The 15243-nt window shown below is 34.2% G+C and overlaps 1 protein-coding gene across 4 annotated transcripts in view; it reads right to left on the bottom strand.

Annotated features, from left to right (window-relative positions):
- tnk2b (tyrosine kinase, non-receptor, 2b) overlaps positions 1–15243 on the bottom strand; it is a 117572-nt gene that overhangs the window by 63573 nt on the left and 38756 nt on the right. For all 4 annotated transcript variants that reach the window (XM_061934807.2, XM_061934847.2, XM_072912758.1 and 1 more), the window contains exons 2-3: positions 9385–9562; positions 7114–7184 (exon numbers count right to left, since the gene is read on the bottom strand). In XM_061934807.2, coding sequence (XP_061790791.1) covers positions 7114–7184; positions 9385–9562 — 249 coding nt within the window. The remainder of the gene's footprint in view (positions 1–7113; positions 7185–9384; positions 9563–15243) is intronic.

Below are 15243 nucleotides of genomic sequence, written 5' to 3'. Positions count from 1 at the left end.
AGTAATTGAGGCAAAAGGAGCTCCAACCAAGTATTGAGTATTGTACATGCTCATATTTTTCATTTTCATACTTTTCAGTTGGCCAACATTTCTAAAAATCCCTTTTTTGTATTAGCCTTACACAATATTCTAATTTTGTGACACACGGAATTTTGGATTTTCATTTGTTGCCACTTCAAATCATCAAAATTAAATGAAATAAACATTTGAATGCATCAGTCTGTGTGCAATGAATAAATATAATGTACAAGTTACACCTTTTGAATGCAATTACTGAAATAAATCAAGTTTTTCAAAATATTCTAATTTACTGGCTTTTACCTGTATATACATATATATATACACATATATATACATATATATACATACATATATATACATATATATATATATATACATACATATACATATACATATATATACATATACATATATATATATGTATATATATATATATATATATATACATATATATATATGTATATATATATATATATATATATACATATATATATATGTATATATATATATATATATATATACATATATATATATGTATATATATATATATATATATATACATATATATATATGTATATATATATATATATATATATATATATATATATATATATATATATATATATATATATATATATGTATATATATATATATATATATATATATATATATATATATATATGAAATACTTGACTTGGTGAATTCTAGCTGTAAATATACTCCTCTCCTCTTAACCACGCCCCCAACCACGCCCCCAACCACGCCCCCCACCTCCCGAAATCAGAGGTCTCAAAGTTGGCAAGTATGCCAAACACACGTCAAAAGTGGTAAAGGAATCAGGCTAGAATTAAGGTTTTAGAATGGCCTTCCCCAAAGTCCTGACTTAAACGTGTGGACAATGCTGAAGAAGCAAGTCCATGTCAGAAAAACCAACAAATTTAGCTGAACTGCACCAGTTTTGTCTAAAGGAGTGGTCAAAAATTCAAGCAGAAGCTTGTGGATGGCTACCAAAAGCGCCTTATTGCAGTGAAACTTGCCAAGGGACATGTAAGCAAATATTAACATTGCTGTATGTATACTTTTGACCCAGCACATTTGCTCACATTCTCAGTAGACTTATAATAAATTCATAAAAGAACCAAACTTCATGAATGTTTTTTTTATGTTCTTTACAAGTGTATGTAAACTTTTGACCACGACTGTCGGTGCCAAACAAAAACCCGGAGCACAAAAACGGGATCGTACGAAAGTGGTGAGCATATTTGACCGGCCGGATATATAAACAGTGGCAGACGGCGGGCGGTGTCACATTCATATTGTACCAGACATGACATAACGCTCGAGACCTTTTTTTAAAAACACATCTCTGGCTTTCAAAATAGGAGGCTGGACATTTCAAAATATCCCCACGCTGGCGGGATCTGCGCCAGAGAGGAAACGGGCGGGTGTAATTATAGACAGCAAAAAGGTGTTCACGACTCCTCTTAGCGGCATATAAACATGCACACTCAGCAGTAATGCCGTCTATGTGTTGGTGCGCGGTGACTTTGGCTATTTGTGGTATTCATATAACATCGTACCAATGTACTGAAACTCTTTATACCAGGGGTGTCCAAACTTTTTCCACCGATTAAAGCATGTGGGGGCCATTTTGATATTTTTCATTTTCAAACCATAACAAAATATATGGATTTTTTTTATATATTTTACCTTTAGGGGTCCCGGGGACCATAAAGGGTCTTAGTCATTAAAATGTTAAAAATAAGTCAGATTTTTTTTTTTTTTTTTTTTATTTAACGCTTACAGTAAATCTCTATATCAACTTCAAGTTGATATAAAGTAATAAAAATATAAATAAATGTTTTATGGCTTTTCTGTCAAAAAACGTAAAACGTAAACCGTATTTTTCAGACTATAAGTCGCAGTTTTTTTCATAGTTTGGCCGGGCTCCAGTGCGACTTATATATGTTTTTTTTTATTTTTTATTATGCATTTTCGGCAGGTGCGACTTATACTCCGGTGCGACTTATACTCCGAAAAATACGGTAATTTTTTTTATAGTAAAACTGAAATATGCAGTATTTAGTAATTTTTTTTTTTTTATTATTTAATGCTAACAGTAAATCTCTATATCAACTTCAAGTTGATATAAAGTAATAAAAATATAAATAAATGTTTTATGGCTTTTCTGTCAAAAAACAACCTACCATACTTTTCGGAGTATAAGTTGCAGTTTTTTCATAGTTTGGCCGGGCTCCAGTGCGACTTATATAAGTTTTTTTTATTTTTTATTATGCATTTTCGGCAGGTGCGACTTATACTCTGGTGCGACTTATACTCCGAAAAATACGGTAGTTTTTTTTATAGTAAAACTGAAATATGCAGTATTTAGTAATTTTTTTTTTAATTATTATTTAACGCTTACAGTAAATCTCTATATCAACTTCAAGTTGATATAAAGTAATAAAAATATAAATAAATGTTTTATGGCTTTTCTGTCAAAAAACAACTTACAGTATTTTTCGGACTATAAGTCACAGTTTTTTTCATAGTTTGGCCGGGCTCCAGTGCGACTTATATATGTCTTTTTTATTTTTTATTATGCATTTTCGGCAGGTGCGACTTTTACTCCGGTGCGACTTATACTCCGAAAAATACGGTAGTTTTTTTTATAGTAAAACTGAAATATGCAGTATTTAGTAATTTTTTTATTTTTTATTATTTAACGCTTACAGTAAATCTCTATATCAACTTCAAGTTGATATAAAGTAATACAAATATAAATAAATGTTTTATGGCTTTTCTGTAAAAAAAACAACTTACCGTATTTTTCGGACTATAAGTCGCAGTTTTTTTCATAGTTTGGCCGGGCTCCAGTGCGACTTATATATGTTTTTTTTATTTTTTATTATGCATTTTCGGCAGGTGCGACTTATACTCCGGTGCGACTTATACTCCGGTGCGACTTATACTCCGAAAAATACGGTAGTTTTTTTTATAGTAAAACTGAAATATGTAGTATTTAGTAATTTATTTTTTTAAATTATTTAACGCTTACAGTAAATCTCTATATCAACTTCAAGTTGATATAAAGTAATGAAAATATAAATAAATGTTTTATGGCTTTTCTGTCAAAAAACAACTTACCGTATTTTTCGGACTATAAGTCGCAGTTTTTTTCATAGTTTGGCCGGGCTCCAGTGCGACTTATATATGTTTTTTTTATTTTTTATTATGCATTTTCGGCAGGTGCGACTTATACGCCGGTGCGACTTATACTACGAAAAATATGGTAGGTTTTTTTTATAGTAAAACTGAAATATGCAGTATTTAGTAGATAGAGCTCTAAAAGATCAATATTGCAGGACACCATTGATTTTAATTCCTCATATTCTTGAGTAATCACAGTGAAAAGATAAATAAAAAATCACTAAATATATTTGGGATCCAAAAGGTGCCCCACTCATAAAGTGATACATTTTTATGAGGTTTTTCTTTTACTTTCAACACTTAAGTTACGAGATCAACTTCAGATATATTTGTCGATTTTATGCTGGAACTATTATTTTGTTTGTTTTATGCGCTTTTGTCAAAGAAAACTTTGATGTTTTTAAATGGCTACTACCGTATTTTTCGGAGTATAAGTCGCACCGGAGTATAAGTCGCACCTGCCGAAAATGCATAATAAAGAAGGACAAAAACATATATAAATTACACTGGAGCCCGGCCAAACTATGAAAAAAACTGCGACTTACAGTCCAAAAAATACGGTACACAATATGTGCAATATTTACCACATAAAACATTTTAAAGTGAAATATTTGAAGTAATTGGAGCCCTGAAAATAATTCATTATAACATGGATTTTTTGTCATTATTTTTCTTTTTTTTTGAGCAATGGCAAAAAAAATAAAAAATAAAGAAAGACAAAAGAAAAAAAAAACATTGCAACTTTTTCTCGTTAGATTTCACCTCATTCTACTTTTTTTTAATGTTCTTTTTTATTTTTACAATAGTATTTCAAGAATGTGTGGCGGGCCGGTAAGCAATTAGCTGCGGGCCGCAAATGGCCCCCGGGCCGCACTTTGGACACACCTGCTTTATACGGTCTTAAATTGCAATAAACTGTAAAACACACTGATTAGTTAAAGTTAAAGTACCAATGATTATCACACACACACTAGGTGTGGTGAAATTTGTTCTCTGCATTTGACTTATCCCCTTGTTCACCCCCTGGGAGGTGAGGGGAGCAGTGAGCAGCAGCGATGGCCACGCCCGGGAATCATTTTTGGTGCTTTAACCCCCAATTCCAACCCTTGATGCTGAGTGCCAAGCAGGGAGGTAATGGCTCCCATTTGTATAGTCTTTGGTATGACTTCACCACCTACCCGATCTCAGGGCGGACACTCTAACCCAGTGGTTGTACCCCCTGTGAACATTTTTTTAATTCAAGTACCCCCTAATCAGAGCAAAGCATTTTTGGTTGAAAAAAAGAGATAAAAGAGTAAAATACAGCACTATGTCATCAGTTTCTGATTTATTAAATTGTATAACAGTGCAAAATATTGCTCATTTGTAGTGGTCTTTCTTGATTCATTTGGAAAAAAAAAGATATAAAAAGTACTAAAAACTTGTTGAAAAATAAACAAGTGATTCAATTAATCAATAAAGATTTCTACACATTGAAGTACCGTATTTTTCAAGATATAAGTCTTAACTTTTTTATTATGCATTTTTCGGCAGGTGCGACTTATACTCAGGTGCGACTTATACTCGGAAAAATACGGTAATCATCAACTTAAAGTGCCCTCTTTGGGGATTGCAATAGAGATCCATCTGGATTCATGAACTTAATTCTAAACATTTCTTCACAAAAAAAAAGAAATCTTTAACATCAATATTTATGGAACATGTCCACAAATGTCAACACTGAATATTGCATTGTAATGAATGGAATAGCCTACTTGATTTAATGTTCAGTTTATGAACTTACATTCATATTTTGTTGAAGTATTATTCAATAAATATATTTATAAAGGATTTTTGAATTGTTGCTATTTTTAGAATATTTAAAAAAAAATCTCATGTACCCCTTGGCATACCTTCAAGTACCCCCAGGGGTACGCGTACCCCCATTTGAGAACCACTGCTCTAACCCAGGCCTGGGCAATTATTTTCACTCGGGGGGGCCACATTTAGAGAAAAAAATGTGTCTGGGGGCCGGTATATCTATTTTTTAGGGACACTAATACAAAACCTCACAATAATGTCTGATTGAATGCTAAAAACTAAATTTTAAATTTTTCTATGAACGATAAAACACTGAATATTGACAAAATATGAATGTCACACCCCCTTTCAATCGACATATTTTACAATCAAAAATGCAACAAACAGTGAAATATGAACGCGAAGGGTACAAAATAAACCCACCTACAGTCAGATATATCACTAAGCTTTAGAACTTTGTTGTGAAAATCTCCTTCCGCGTCTGTGGAAACGCTTCCCACCCACACTACTTGGTGCCTCGTCTGAGCTGCTGTGACGTACATTACCATAGTAACTAATTAGATTACCATAGTAACTAATTAGATGACCATAGTAACTAGTATATCATCCATAAGCGCAGATTCCAACCAAAAAAAAATTATTTGGGAATGTCCGGCGGGCCAGACTGAAAAGCTTAACATGTGGCCCCCGGGCCTTAATTTGCTCTAACCACTAGGCCACTGAGTAGGTAGTTAGGGTCGATATAGTGCGGTGGACATCATATTTCCTCATCCGAGTACCACCTCAGACAACACTTGGCTCTCCAAGCACAAAAATAATGACCAACATTGAAATACAGTAGCGTGTTAGGCCTAAGTATTCATTAAAAACAAGGCAAACGTTTTATTTAACACGGGGGTTGACAACCCGCGGCTCTATCTTTAGCGCCGCCCTAGTGGCTCCCTGGACCTCTTTCAGAGATGTGGGATAATTGTGAAGTGAATTACATTTATATAGCGCTTTTCTCTAGTGACTCAAAGCGCTTTACATAGTGAAACCCAATATCTAAGTTACATTTAAAGCAGTGTGGGTGGCACTGGGAGCAAGTGGGTAAAGTGTCTTGCCCAAGGACACAACGGCAGTGACTAGGATGGCGGAAGCGGGGATCGAACCTGCAACCCTCAAGTTGCTGGCACGGCCACTCTACCAACCGAGCTATACCGCCCCGTAAAATGACTCGCCATGTGAATTATGTGGCCTGTCACATCATTTATTGTGGCCTGTTAATTAATTAAAATTAATTTAAATTACATTAAAATAAATTAAATTAAAGGTTTCCCTTTATGGCACTTTATTTATTTTTTTTATTTTTTATTTTTTTTTAAGTTAATTAAAATTAAATTAAATTAAAGGTTTCCCTTTAGGGCAGCGGCCTGGCGGTTGGGCACCACTGCCCTAAAGGGAAACCTTTGATTTAATGTAATTTAATTTAATTTAATTTTAATTAACTTTAAAAAAAAAAAAAAAAAAAAAAAAAAAAAAAAAGGTAATTAAAATTAAATTAAATTAAACTTTTCCCTTTAGGGCAGTGGTCCCCAAACACCGGGCCCGCTGCCCAGTACCGGTCCGTGGATCGATTGGTACCGGGCCGCACAAGAAATTAAAAAAATAAAAATAAAAATATATATATATATATTTTTTTATTGTATTTTATTTTTTTTTTTTAATGGTCCTCAGTAGTCACGTAGAAATTTGTGTGAATTATGCAAAATTATTTAAATGTGGTCCCCATGAACCATATCAAATTTTTTCCCCCAGGGTCCCCAGTAAGAATGATCAGCACATTACTTCATCAATCCAGAGATTTAAAGACGTGTAGGAGCTAACTGGGCTGTGGCCATTTTACCTCATTTTTTTATGCCTCCACAACCTGTAGAAAGGGTGGTCCCCACAAGTGATGATCAAAAACTTGGTCCCCATTCTAAATTTTAACCAGTATGTGTGTGTGAGTGTGTGTGTGTGTGTGTGTGTGTGTGTGTGTGTGTGTGTGTGTGTGTGTGTGTGTGTGTGTGTGTGTGTGTGTGTGTGTGTGTGTGTGTGTACCTTGCTCATCCATGACTTGCGCTTGCACATTGCTTTCCTCCTCTTCACAGCCTCCCACAGTCGTCTCTGCCCTTTATCAAGACAATAAAACACATTTAGAAGCAGTGCCGGAACACAGCAGTAAACAATTGAGACACTTCCGGAACATTTGCACGTATTGTTCCTTTGCAAAGAATAGGAGTGATTTTGTGTTGTGTATTGTAATAGTCAAAGAGTGGTCATGTGAATAGGGACACGATCATTGACTATTGATTAATCACATCTGGAATCAATTCAAGAAAGACGCAGTGTAATGCACTACAGATGCACTGTTCAGTCTCGAGTGGCGTGTCGTCTAAAGCAAAGGCTCTCAAACTTTTTGGAAGCATGTCAAAATGAACGTACTTTGTTTTAAAAACAAGCTTACTTGACTGCTACGGCATGACTGCCAGGAAACTGACATGGTGAAAGTGTTCATTCAACTTTGGCTTCATGGATTTTCATCTCATTTGGCATGCGCATAACAATGCAGTGACATTTTACCCAGGGCTGTACCTAATGTTGTGGCCGGGTGAATCTATAGCCTTTAACCCTTGTGTAATGTTCATATTAATGCTGTATAATAGACTGTATTTATGTTGTTCACATGTGAATAATGCTGTATAATAGACTGTATTTATGTTATTCACATGTGAAAATGCTGTATAATGGACTGTATTTATGTTATTCACATGTGAATAATGCTGTATAATGGACTGTATTTATATTATTCACATGTGCATAATGCTGTATAATAGACTGTATTTATGTTATTCACATGTGAATAATGCGGTATAATAGACTGTATTTATGTTATTCACATGTGAAAATGCTGTATAATAGACTATTTATTTTATTCACATGTGAATAATGCTGTATAATAGACTGTATTTATGTTAATCACATGTGAATAATGCTGTATAATTGACTATTTATGTTATTCACATGTGAATAATGCTGTATAATAGACTGTATTTATATTATTCACATGTAAATAATGCTGTATAATAGACTGTATTTATGTTATTCACATGTGAATAATGCTGTATAATAGACTGTATTTATATTATTCACATGTGAATAATGCTGTATAATAGACTGTATTTATGTTATTCACATGTGAATAATGCTGTATAATAGACTGTATTTATATTATTCACATGTGAATAATGCTGTATAATAGACTGTATTCATATTATTCACATGTAAAAAATACCTAAGTGTTTATTGTTTATTGTGAGCGAACTGTGGTGCTAAATTTCCCCCAGGGATCAATAAAGTACTTTCTATTCTATCTATTCTATTAAAAAAACGGAATGGAATTTTACATTTCTTTACTAAATGAGACATCCAAAATATACATGACAATAAACAATGGGATTTACAATATTAACTATGAACGATAAAACACTGAATATTGACAACATATGAACGTCAGACCCTCTATCGATCGACACTTTGGAACACACACTGGAAATTCACATGTGAATATTGCTGTATAATAGACTGTATTTATGTTATTCACATGTGAATAATGCTGTATAATAGACTGTATTTATATTATTCACATGTGAAAAATGCTGTATAATAGACTGTATTTATGTTATTCACATGTGAATAACACTGTATAATAGATTGTATTTATTTTATTCACATGTGAATAATGCTGTATAATAGACTGTATTTATGTTATTCACATGTGAATAATGATGTATAATAGACTGCATTTATATTATTCACATGTGAATAATGCTGTATAATAAACTGTATTTATATTATTCACATGTGAATAATGCTGTATAATAGACTGCATTTATATTATTCACATGTGAATAATGCTGAATAATAGACTGTATTTATTTCATTCACATGTGAATAATGCTGTATAATAGACTGTATTTATGTTATTCACATGTGAATAATGCTGTATAATAGACCTTAGTAACTAGTTAGATTACCATAGTAACTAGTATATCATGCAAAAGTGCAGATTCCAACCATTGAAATACTTTGTATAGTTCAAGATTTACGGTCATTAGAAAACATCACTGCACATCATAAGGGCAGCTACACTTTCCATCTTAAAGATCTAAAAAAAAAAAGCCTAACAGGCCTTAATTTGCCAAGGTCTGGCCTAATGCCTATTTAAATATATGTGTATAAAATAACTGACAAAGAACAACCCTGCTTGTACTTTTTCCAACAAGAACAAACGACAAATATTAAGGTAAAAAAAAAAAAAAAGGGACTCACCGGGTCGTCCCATGCCGATCTTCTCAAGATCTTCATTCTTGACATAGTCAAAATGGGACAGCCGTGTGACGTTCAGGTCATCTCTGATCCGCAGGAAGTATTGCTGCAACTGTACTTCCACCAGCAGCTCCAGCAGCCATTCTGTGCCTTCCTCGCACTGCATGCTATTGCCCAGTTTCTGCGAACACACGCACATCGAATACGTTATTCTTGACTTGACTCCCTGATCCGCGACGTTTGAGTGGTCTATTGTGTCGGTGACGTCGTCAACAGACTCCGTGAATGGGGACTTTCCTGTGTGAGGTTACAAGGTTCCCAGGACAATGTCAGGAAGGTCATGGCTTCCCCCTTTGTTATCTAGCCATATTAATGGCTATGGTGAAAGGTCACTTCCTATTGCTGACCCAAAGCCGTAAAAAATCAGTGCTGTGTCCTCTTCAGGTCCTTAAAGCTCAATCTGCAATGGTTCCGCCAGATGTCCATATCTCTACGCAGAATTGTCCCAGTGCATATAAAGTATTTGGCCACCTGCCTTGACTAAAATATGAACTTGAAGTGCCATCCCATTCCTAACCCATAGGGTTCAATATAACGTCAATCCACCTTTTGCAGCTATTAGAGCTTCAACTCTTCTGGGAATGGCTGTCCACAAGGTTGCGGAGTGTGTTTATAGGAATTTTCCACCATTCTTCCAAAAGCGCATTGGTGAGGTCACACACTGAAGGCCTGGCTCTCAGTCTCCGTTCTAATTCACCCCCAAAGGGGTTCTATCGGGTTCAGGTCAGGACTCTGTGTAGGCCAGTCAAGTTCATCCACACCAGACTGTCATACATGTTTTTATGGACCTTGCTTTTTGCACTGGTGCACAGTCATGTTGGAAGAGGAAGGGGCCCGCTCCAAACTGTTCCCAGTTGGGAGCATGGAATTGTCCAAAATGTTTTGGTATCCTAGAGCAGTGGTCCCCAACCACCTTTTTTTTATTTTATTTTTTTATTAAATCAACATAAAAAACACAATATATACATTATATATCAATATAAATCAATACAGTCTGCAGGGATACAGTCCGTAAGCACACATGATTGTATTTCCTTATGAAAAAAATAAAAAATAAATAAATAAAAATAAAATACCCCCGTTGACTGGTCCGCAGCTACAAAAAGGTTGGGGACCACTGTCCTAGAGCATTTAAAGTTCATTTCACTGGAAGTAAGGGGGTCCAAGCATAACTCCTGAAAAATATATATATTAACATAATTCCTCCTCCACCAAATTTCACACTCGGCACAATGCAGTCCGAAACGTACTGTTCTCCTGGCAACCTGGTCCATCAGATTGCCAGATGGAAAAGCGTGATTCATTAATCCAGAGAAGGCGTCTCCACTGCTCTAGAGTCCAGTGGCGACGTGCTTTACACCACTGAGTCCCACGCTTTGCATTGGACTTGGTGATGTATGGCTTAGATGCGGCTGCACGGCCATGGAAACCCATTCCATGAAGCTCTCTGCGTACTGCACGTGGGCTAATTGGGACGGCACATGAAGTTTGGAGCTCTGTGGCAAAACTGACTGTGCAGAAAGTCTTTGCACTATGCGCTTCAGCATAGTTTACGTGGCTTACCGCTTGAGTTGCTGTTGTTCCTAAATTCTTCCATTTTCTTATAATAAAGCCGACGGTTGACTTTGGAATATTTAGGAGCGAGGACATTTCACGACTGGATTTGTTGCACAGGTGGGCATCCTATGACAGTTCCACGCTGGAAATCACTGAAAGCGGCCCATTCTTTCACACATGTTTTTAGAAACAGTCTCCATGCCTAAGTGCTTGATTTTATACACCTGGGGCCGGGCCAAGTGATTAGGACACCTGGTTCTGATCATTTGGATGGGTGGCCAAATACTTTTGGCAATATAGTGTATCATTCTGCAGCATCATCGTGAGAAAGCTGATACAAACCACGCGTTTGCCCTGTCCATGACACAGCTGAGCCGTGCCAGAGTGACGGATTGAAATAGTCCACAGTCTGGCATTGTTAAGATGACCAAGTTTAGGGTTTCCCTGGACTCGTTCTGTATTTTTTTGCCTCTGTCATGGACCTTTGAGGTAGTTAAGAGTTTGTTTGTTGTCCTTTTTTAACAGTTTTCTAAGTAGTATTTGTATGTGCCACATGAATAGCGACAAGCCCAAAGTGTGGCCCAGGGGCCATTTGCGGCCCGCGGCTCAGTATATTATTGAAATAAGTATTTTAATTTAAAAAAGCAACAGTAAAAATGTAAGAAAAAAGACCAGTGTGTATTACAGACCTTCAATCCCTCAGGCGGTACTGCATCAAAAACCGACATCAGTGTGTAAAGGATATCACCGCATGGGCTCAGGAACACTTCAGAAAACCACTGTCAGTAACTACAGTTTGTCACTACATCTGTAAGTGCAAGTTAAAACTCTACTAAGCAAAGCAAAAAAAAATGTATCAACAACACCCAGAAATGCCGCCCGAGCTCATCTAAGATGGACTGATGCAAAGTGGAAAAGTGTTCTGTGGTCTGACGAGTCCACATTTCAAATTGTTTTTGGAAACTGTGGACGTCCAGAAGAGGAAAAGAACCATCCGGATTGTTATAGGCGCAAAGTTGAAAAGCCAGCATCTGTGATGGTATGGGGGTGTATTAGTGCCCAAAGCATGGGTAACTTACACATCTATGAAGGCACCATTAATGCTGAAATGTACATACAGGTTTTGGAGCAACATATGTTGCCATCCAAACAACGTCTTTTTCATGGACGCCCCTGCTTATTTCAGCAAGACAATGCCAAGCCACATTCTGCATGTGTTACAACAGCATTATTTATTTTTGTCAATACTTTGTAGCACTTTGAGATTTTAACAAATATTTTTATTTATATCTTATCTATGTTCCTATGTTTTATCTAGTGTTTTATTTGTATTTTAATTTTCTATTATATATTCTAACTTTCTATTTTTAACCTTTTTTTTTCAATACTTTGTAGCACTTTGAGATTTTAACAAATATTTGTATTTCTATTTTATCTATGTTCCTATGTTTTATCTAGTGTTTATCTAGTGTTTTTATTTCTATTTTAATTTTCTATTATATATTCTAACTTTCCATTTTTATTTTTTACCTTTTTTTTTATATATATATTTTTTCAATACTTTGTAGCACTTTGAGATTTTAACAAATATTTTTATTTCTATTGTATCTATGTTTCTATGTTTTATCTAGTGTTTATCTAGTGTTTTTATTTCTATTCTAATTGTCTATTATATATTCTAACTTTCTATTTTTATTATTTACCTTTTTTTATTAGTATTTTTTTTCAATACGTTGTAGCACTTTGAGATTTTAACAAATAATTGTATTTCTATTTTATCTATATTTTATCTAGTGTTTAGTGTTTTTATTTCTATTTTAATTGTCTATTATATATTCTAACTGTCTATTTTCATTATGTACCTTTTTTATTATTATTTTTTTCAATACTTTGTAGCACTTTGAGATTTCAACAAACGTTTTTATTTCTATTTTATCTATGTTTCTGTTTTATGTAGTGTTTTTATTTCTATTTTAATTGTCTATTATATATTCTAACTTTCTATTTGTATTTCTATTTTATCTATGTTTCTGTTTTATCTAGTGTTTTTATTTCTATTTTAATTGTCTATTATATATTCTAACTTTCTATTTTTATTTTTTACCTTTTTTCTATTTATTTTTTTCAATACTTTGTAGCACTTTGAGATTTTAACAAATATTTGTATTTCTATTTTATCTATGTTTCTCTGTTTTATATAGTGTTTATCTAGTGTTTTTATTTCTATTTTAACTGTCTATTAATTGTTCTAACTTTCTATTTTAATATTTTACCTTTTTTTTATTAAAAAAAATTTTTTCAATACTTTGTAGCACTTTGAGATTTTAACAAATATTTGTATTTCTATTTTATTTATGTTTCTATGTTTTATCTAGTGTTTATCTAGTGTTTTTATTTCTATTTTAATTTTCTATTATATATTCTAACTTTCTATTTTTATTTTTTACCTTTTTAAAAAAAAAAAAAAATTCAATACTTTGTAGCACTTTGAGATTTTAACAAATATTTGTATTTCTATTTTATCTATGTTTCTATGTTTTATCTAGTGTTTTTATTTCTATTTTAATTGTCTATTATATATTCTAACTTTATATTGTTATTTTTTACCTTTTTTTATTTTTATTTTTTTCAATACTTTTTAGCACTTTTGAGTGCGTTACTATTATTATTACTTACTTCTTCTACTGGGTGGAACAAGACGCCCGTTGATTAGATTGAGCAATGCTGCCACCTAACTGCAGACTCGTGTACTGTTCTAACATGAATGCTGGAATACAGACACAAATAATGCTGCTTGTGACCCCCCCCCAAGGGATCCCGACCCACTATTTGAGAGACCCTGCCTTCAAGATAACCTCATAGCCGTTTGCTCATCGATGTCATAAGTGAAGCCTTGACATAAGTCTCTTGGAATGCTCTCGGTACGTTTACATTATATTCCCCTGCCAAGCAACCAGCATGAGTTACTGCCGTTCTTCTCCAAAAGGCGGCCGCAAGTATGACCTTCTTATGCAGTTACGTATACGTGTTAGTTCAACACCGGGAAAAAAATGCAACTCCGCTTCCTCTCCGGACTCTTTACCACAGCAGTGTCACACCAGCAGTCAAAGGTCTCAGGATGTGGGTTAGACATTATGCGTGCGGCATCATTTATTAGATTAGCAGCGTCTTCACCCCGTCATCTTTGTTGTAGCGGTGTAGCGTGCAAGGACGGGAGTGGAAGAAGTGTCAAAAGATGGCGCTAACTGTTTTAATGACATTCAGACTTTACTTAAATCAACAACGGAGCAGCATCTCCTCATCGGCTTTTCACACACACAAGTGAATGCAAATCATGACTTGGTCAACAGCCATACAGGTCACACTGATGGTGGCCGTATAAACAACTTTAACACTGTTGCAAATATGCGCCACACTGTGAACCCACACCAAACAAGAATGACAAACACATTTCGGGAGAACATCCGCACCGTAACACAACATAAACACAACAGAACAAATACCCAGAACCCCTTGCAGCACTAACTCTTCCGGGACGCTACAATATACACCCCCCGCTACCCCCTACCCCCTCCCACCTCAACCTCCTCATGCTCTTTCAGGGAGAGCATGTCCCAAATTCCAAGCTGCTGTTTTGAGGCATGTTAAAAAAAAATAATGCACTTTGTGACTTCAATAATAAATATAGCAGTGCCATGTTGGCATTTTTTTTCCATAACTTGAGTTGATTTATTTTGGAAAACCTTGTTATGTTGTTTAATGCATCCAGCGGTGGTCCTTTCCAGTATTTTATTGGGGAAAAAAACAGCATACTGGCACCAGGTTCTTTCAACTTGCCAAATATAATAAAGAAAATGTTACAAAAATGTTTTATTGTTTCTCAGCTGTTTGTAAATGTCGCAGTTTATGAATAAAGGTTTATAAAAAAAATAATGAAAAAAAAAGTAGCCTCTGCGCATGCGCATAGCATAGATCCAATGAATCGATGACTAAATTAATCGCCAACTATTTTTATAATCGATTTTAATCGATTAGTTGTTGCAGCTCTAATATATATATATATATATATATATATATATATATATATATATATATATATATATATATATATATATATATATATATATATATATATTATATTTTATTTTATTTTTTTTTCTGATTATTATTATTATTAATGTATTATTATTTATTTTTTGCTTATTTAATTGATGTATTTGTAGATACTACTTTGTTTATTTAGCT

The sequence above is a fragment of the Nerophis lumbriciformis genome, linkage group LG03, assembly GCF_033978685.3.
Source record: "Nerophis lumbriciformis linkage group LG03, RoL_Nlum_v2.1, whole genome shotgun sequence".
NCBI classification, from domain to species: Eukaryota; Metazoa; Chordata; class Actinopteri; order Syngnathiformes; family Syngnathidae; genus Nerophis; species Nerophis lumbriciformis.
Note: the sequence above shows the minus strand (reverse complement) of the source record. Positions and strands in the feature narration are given on the sequence as shown.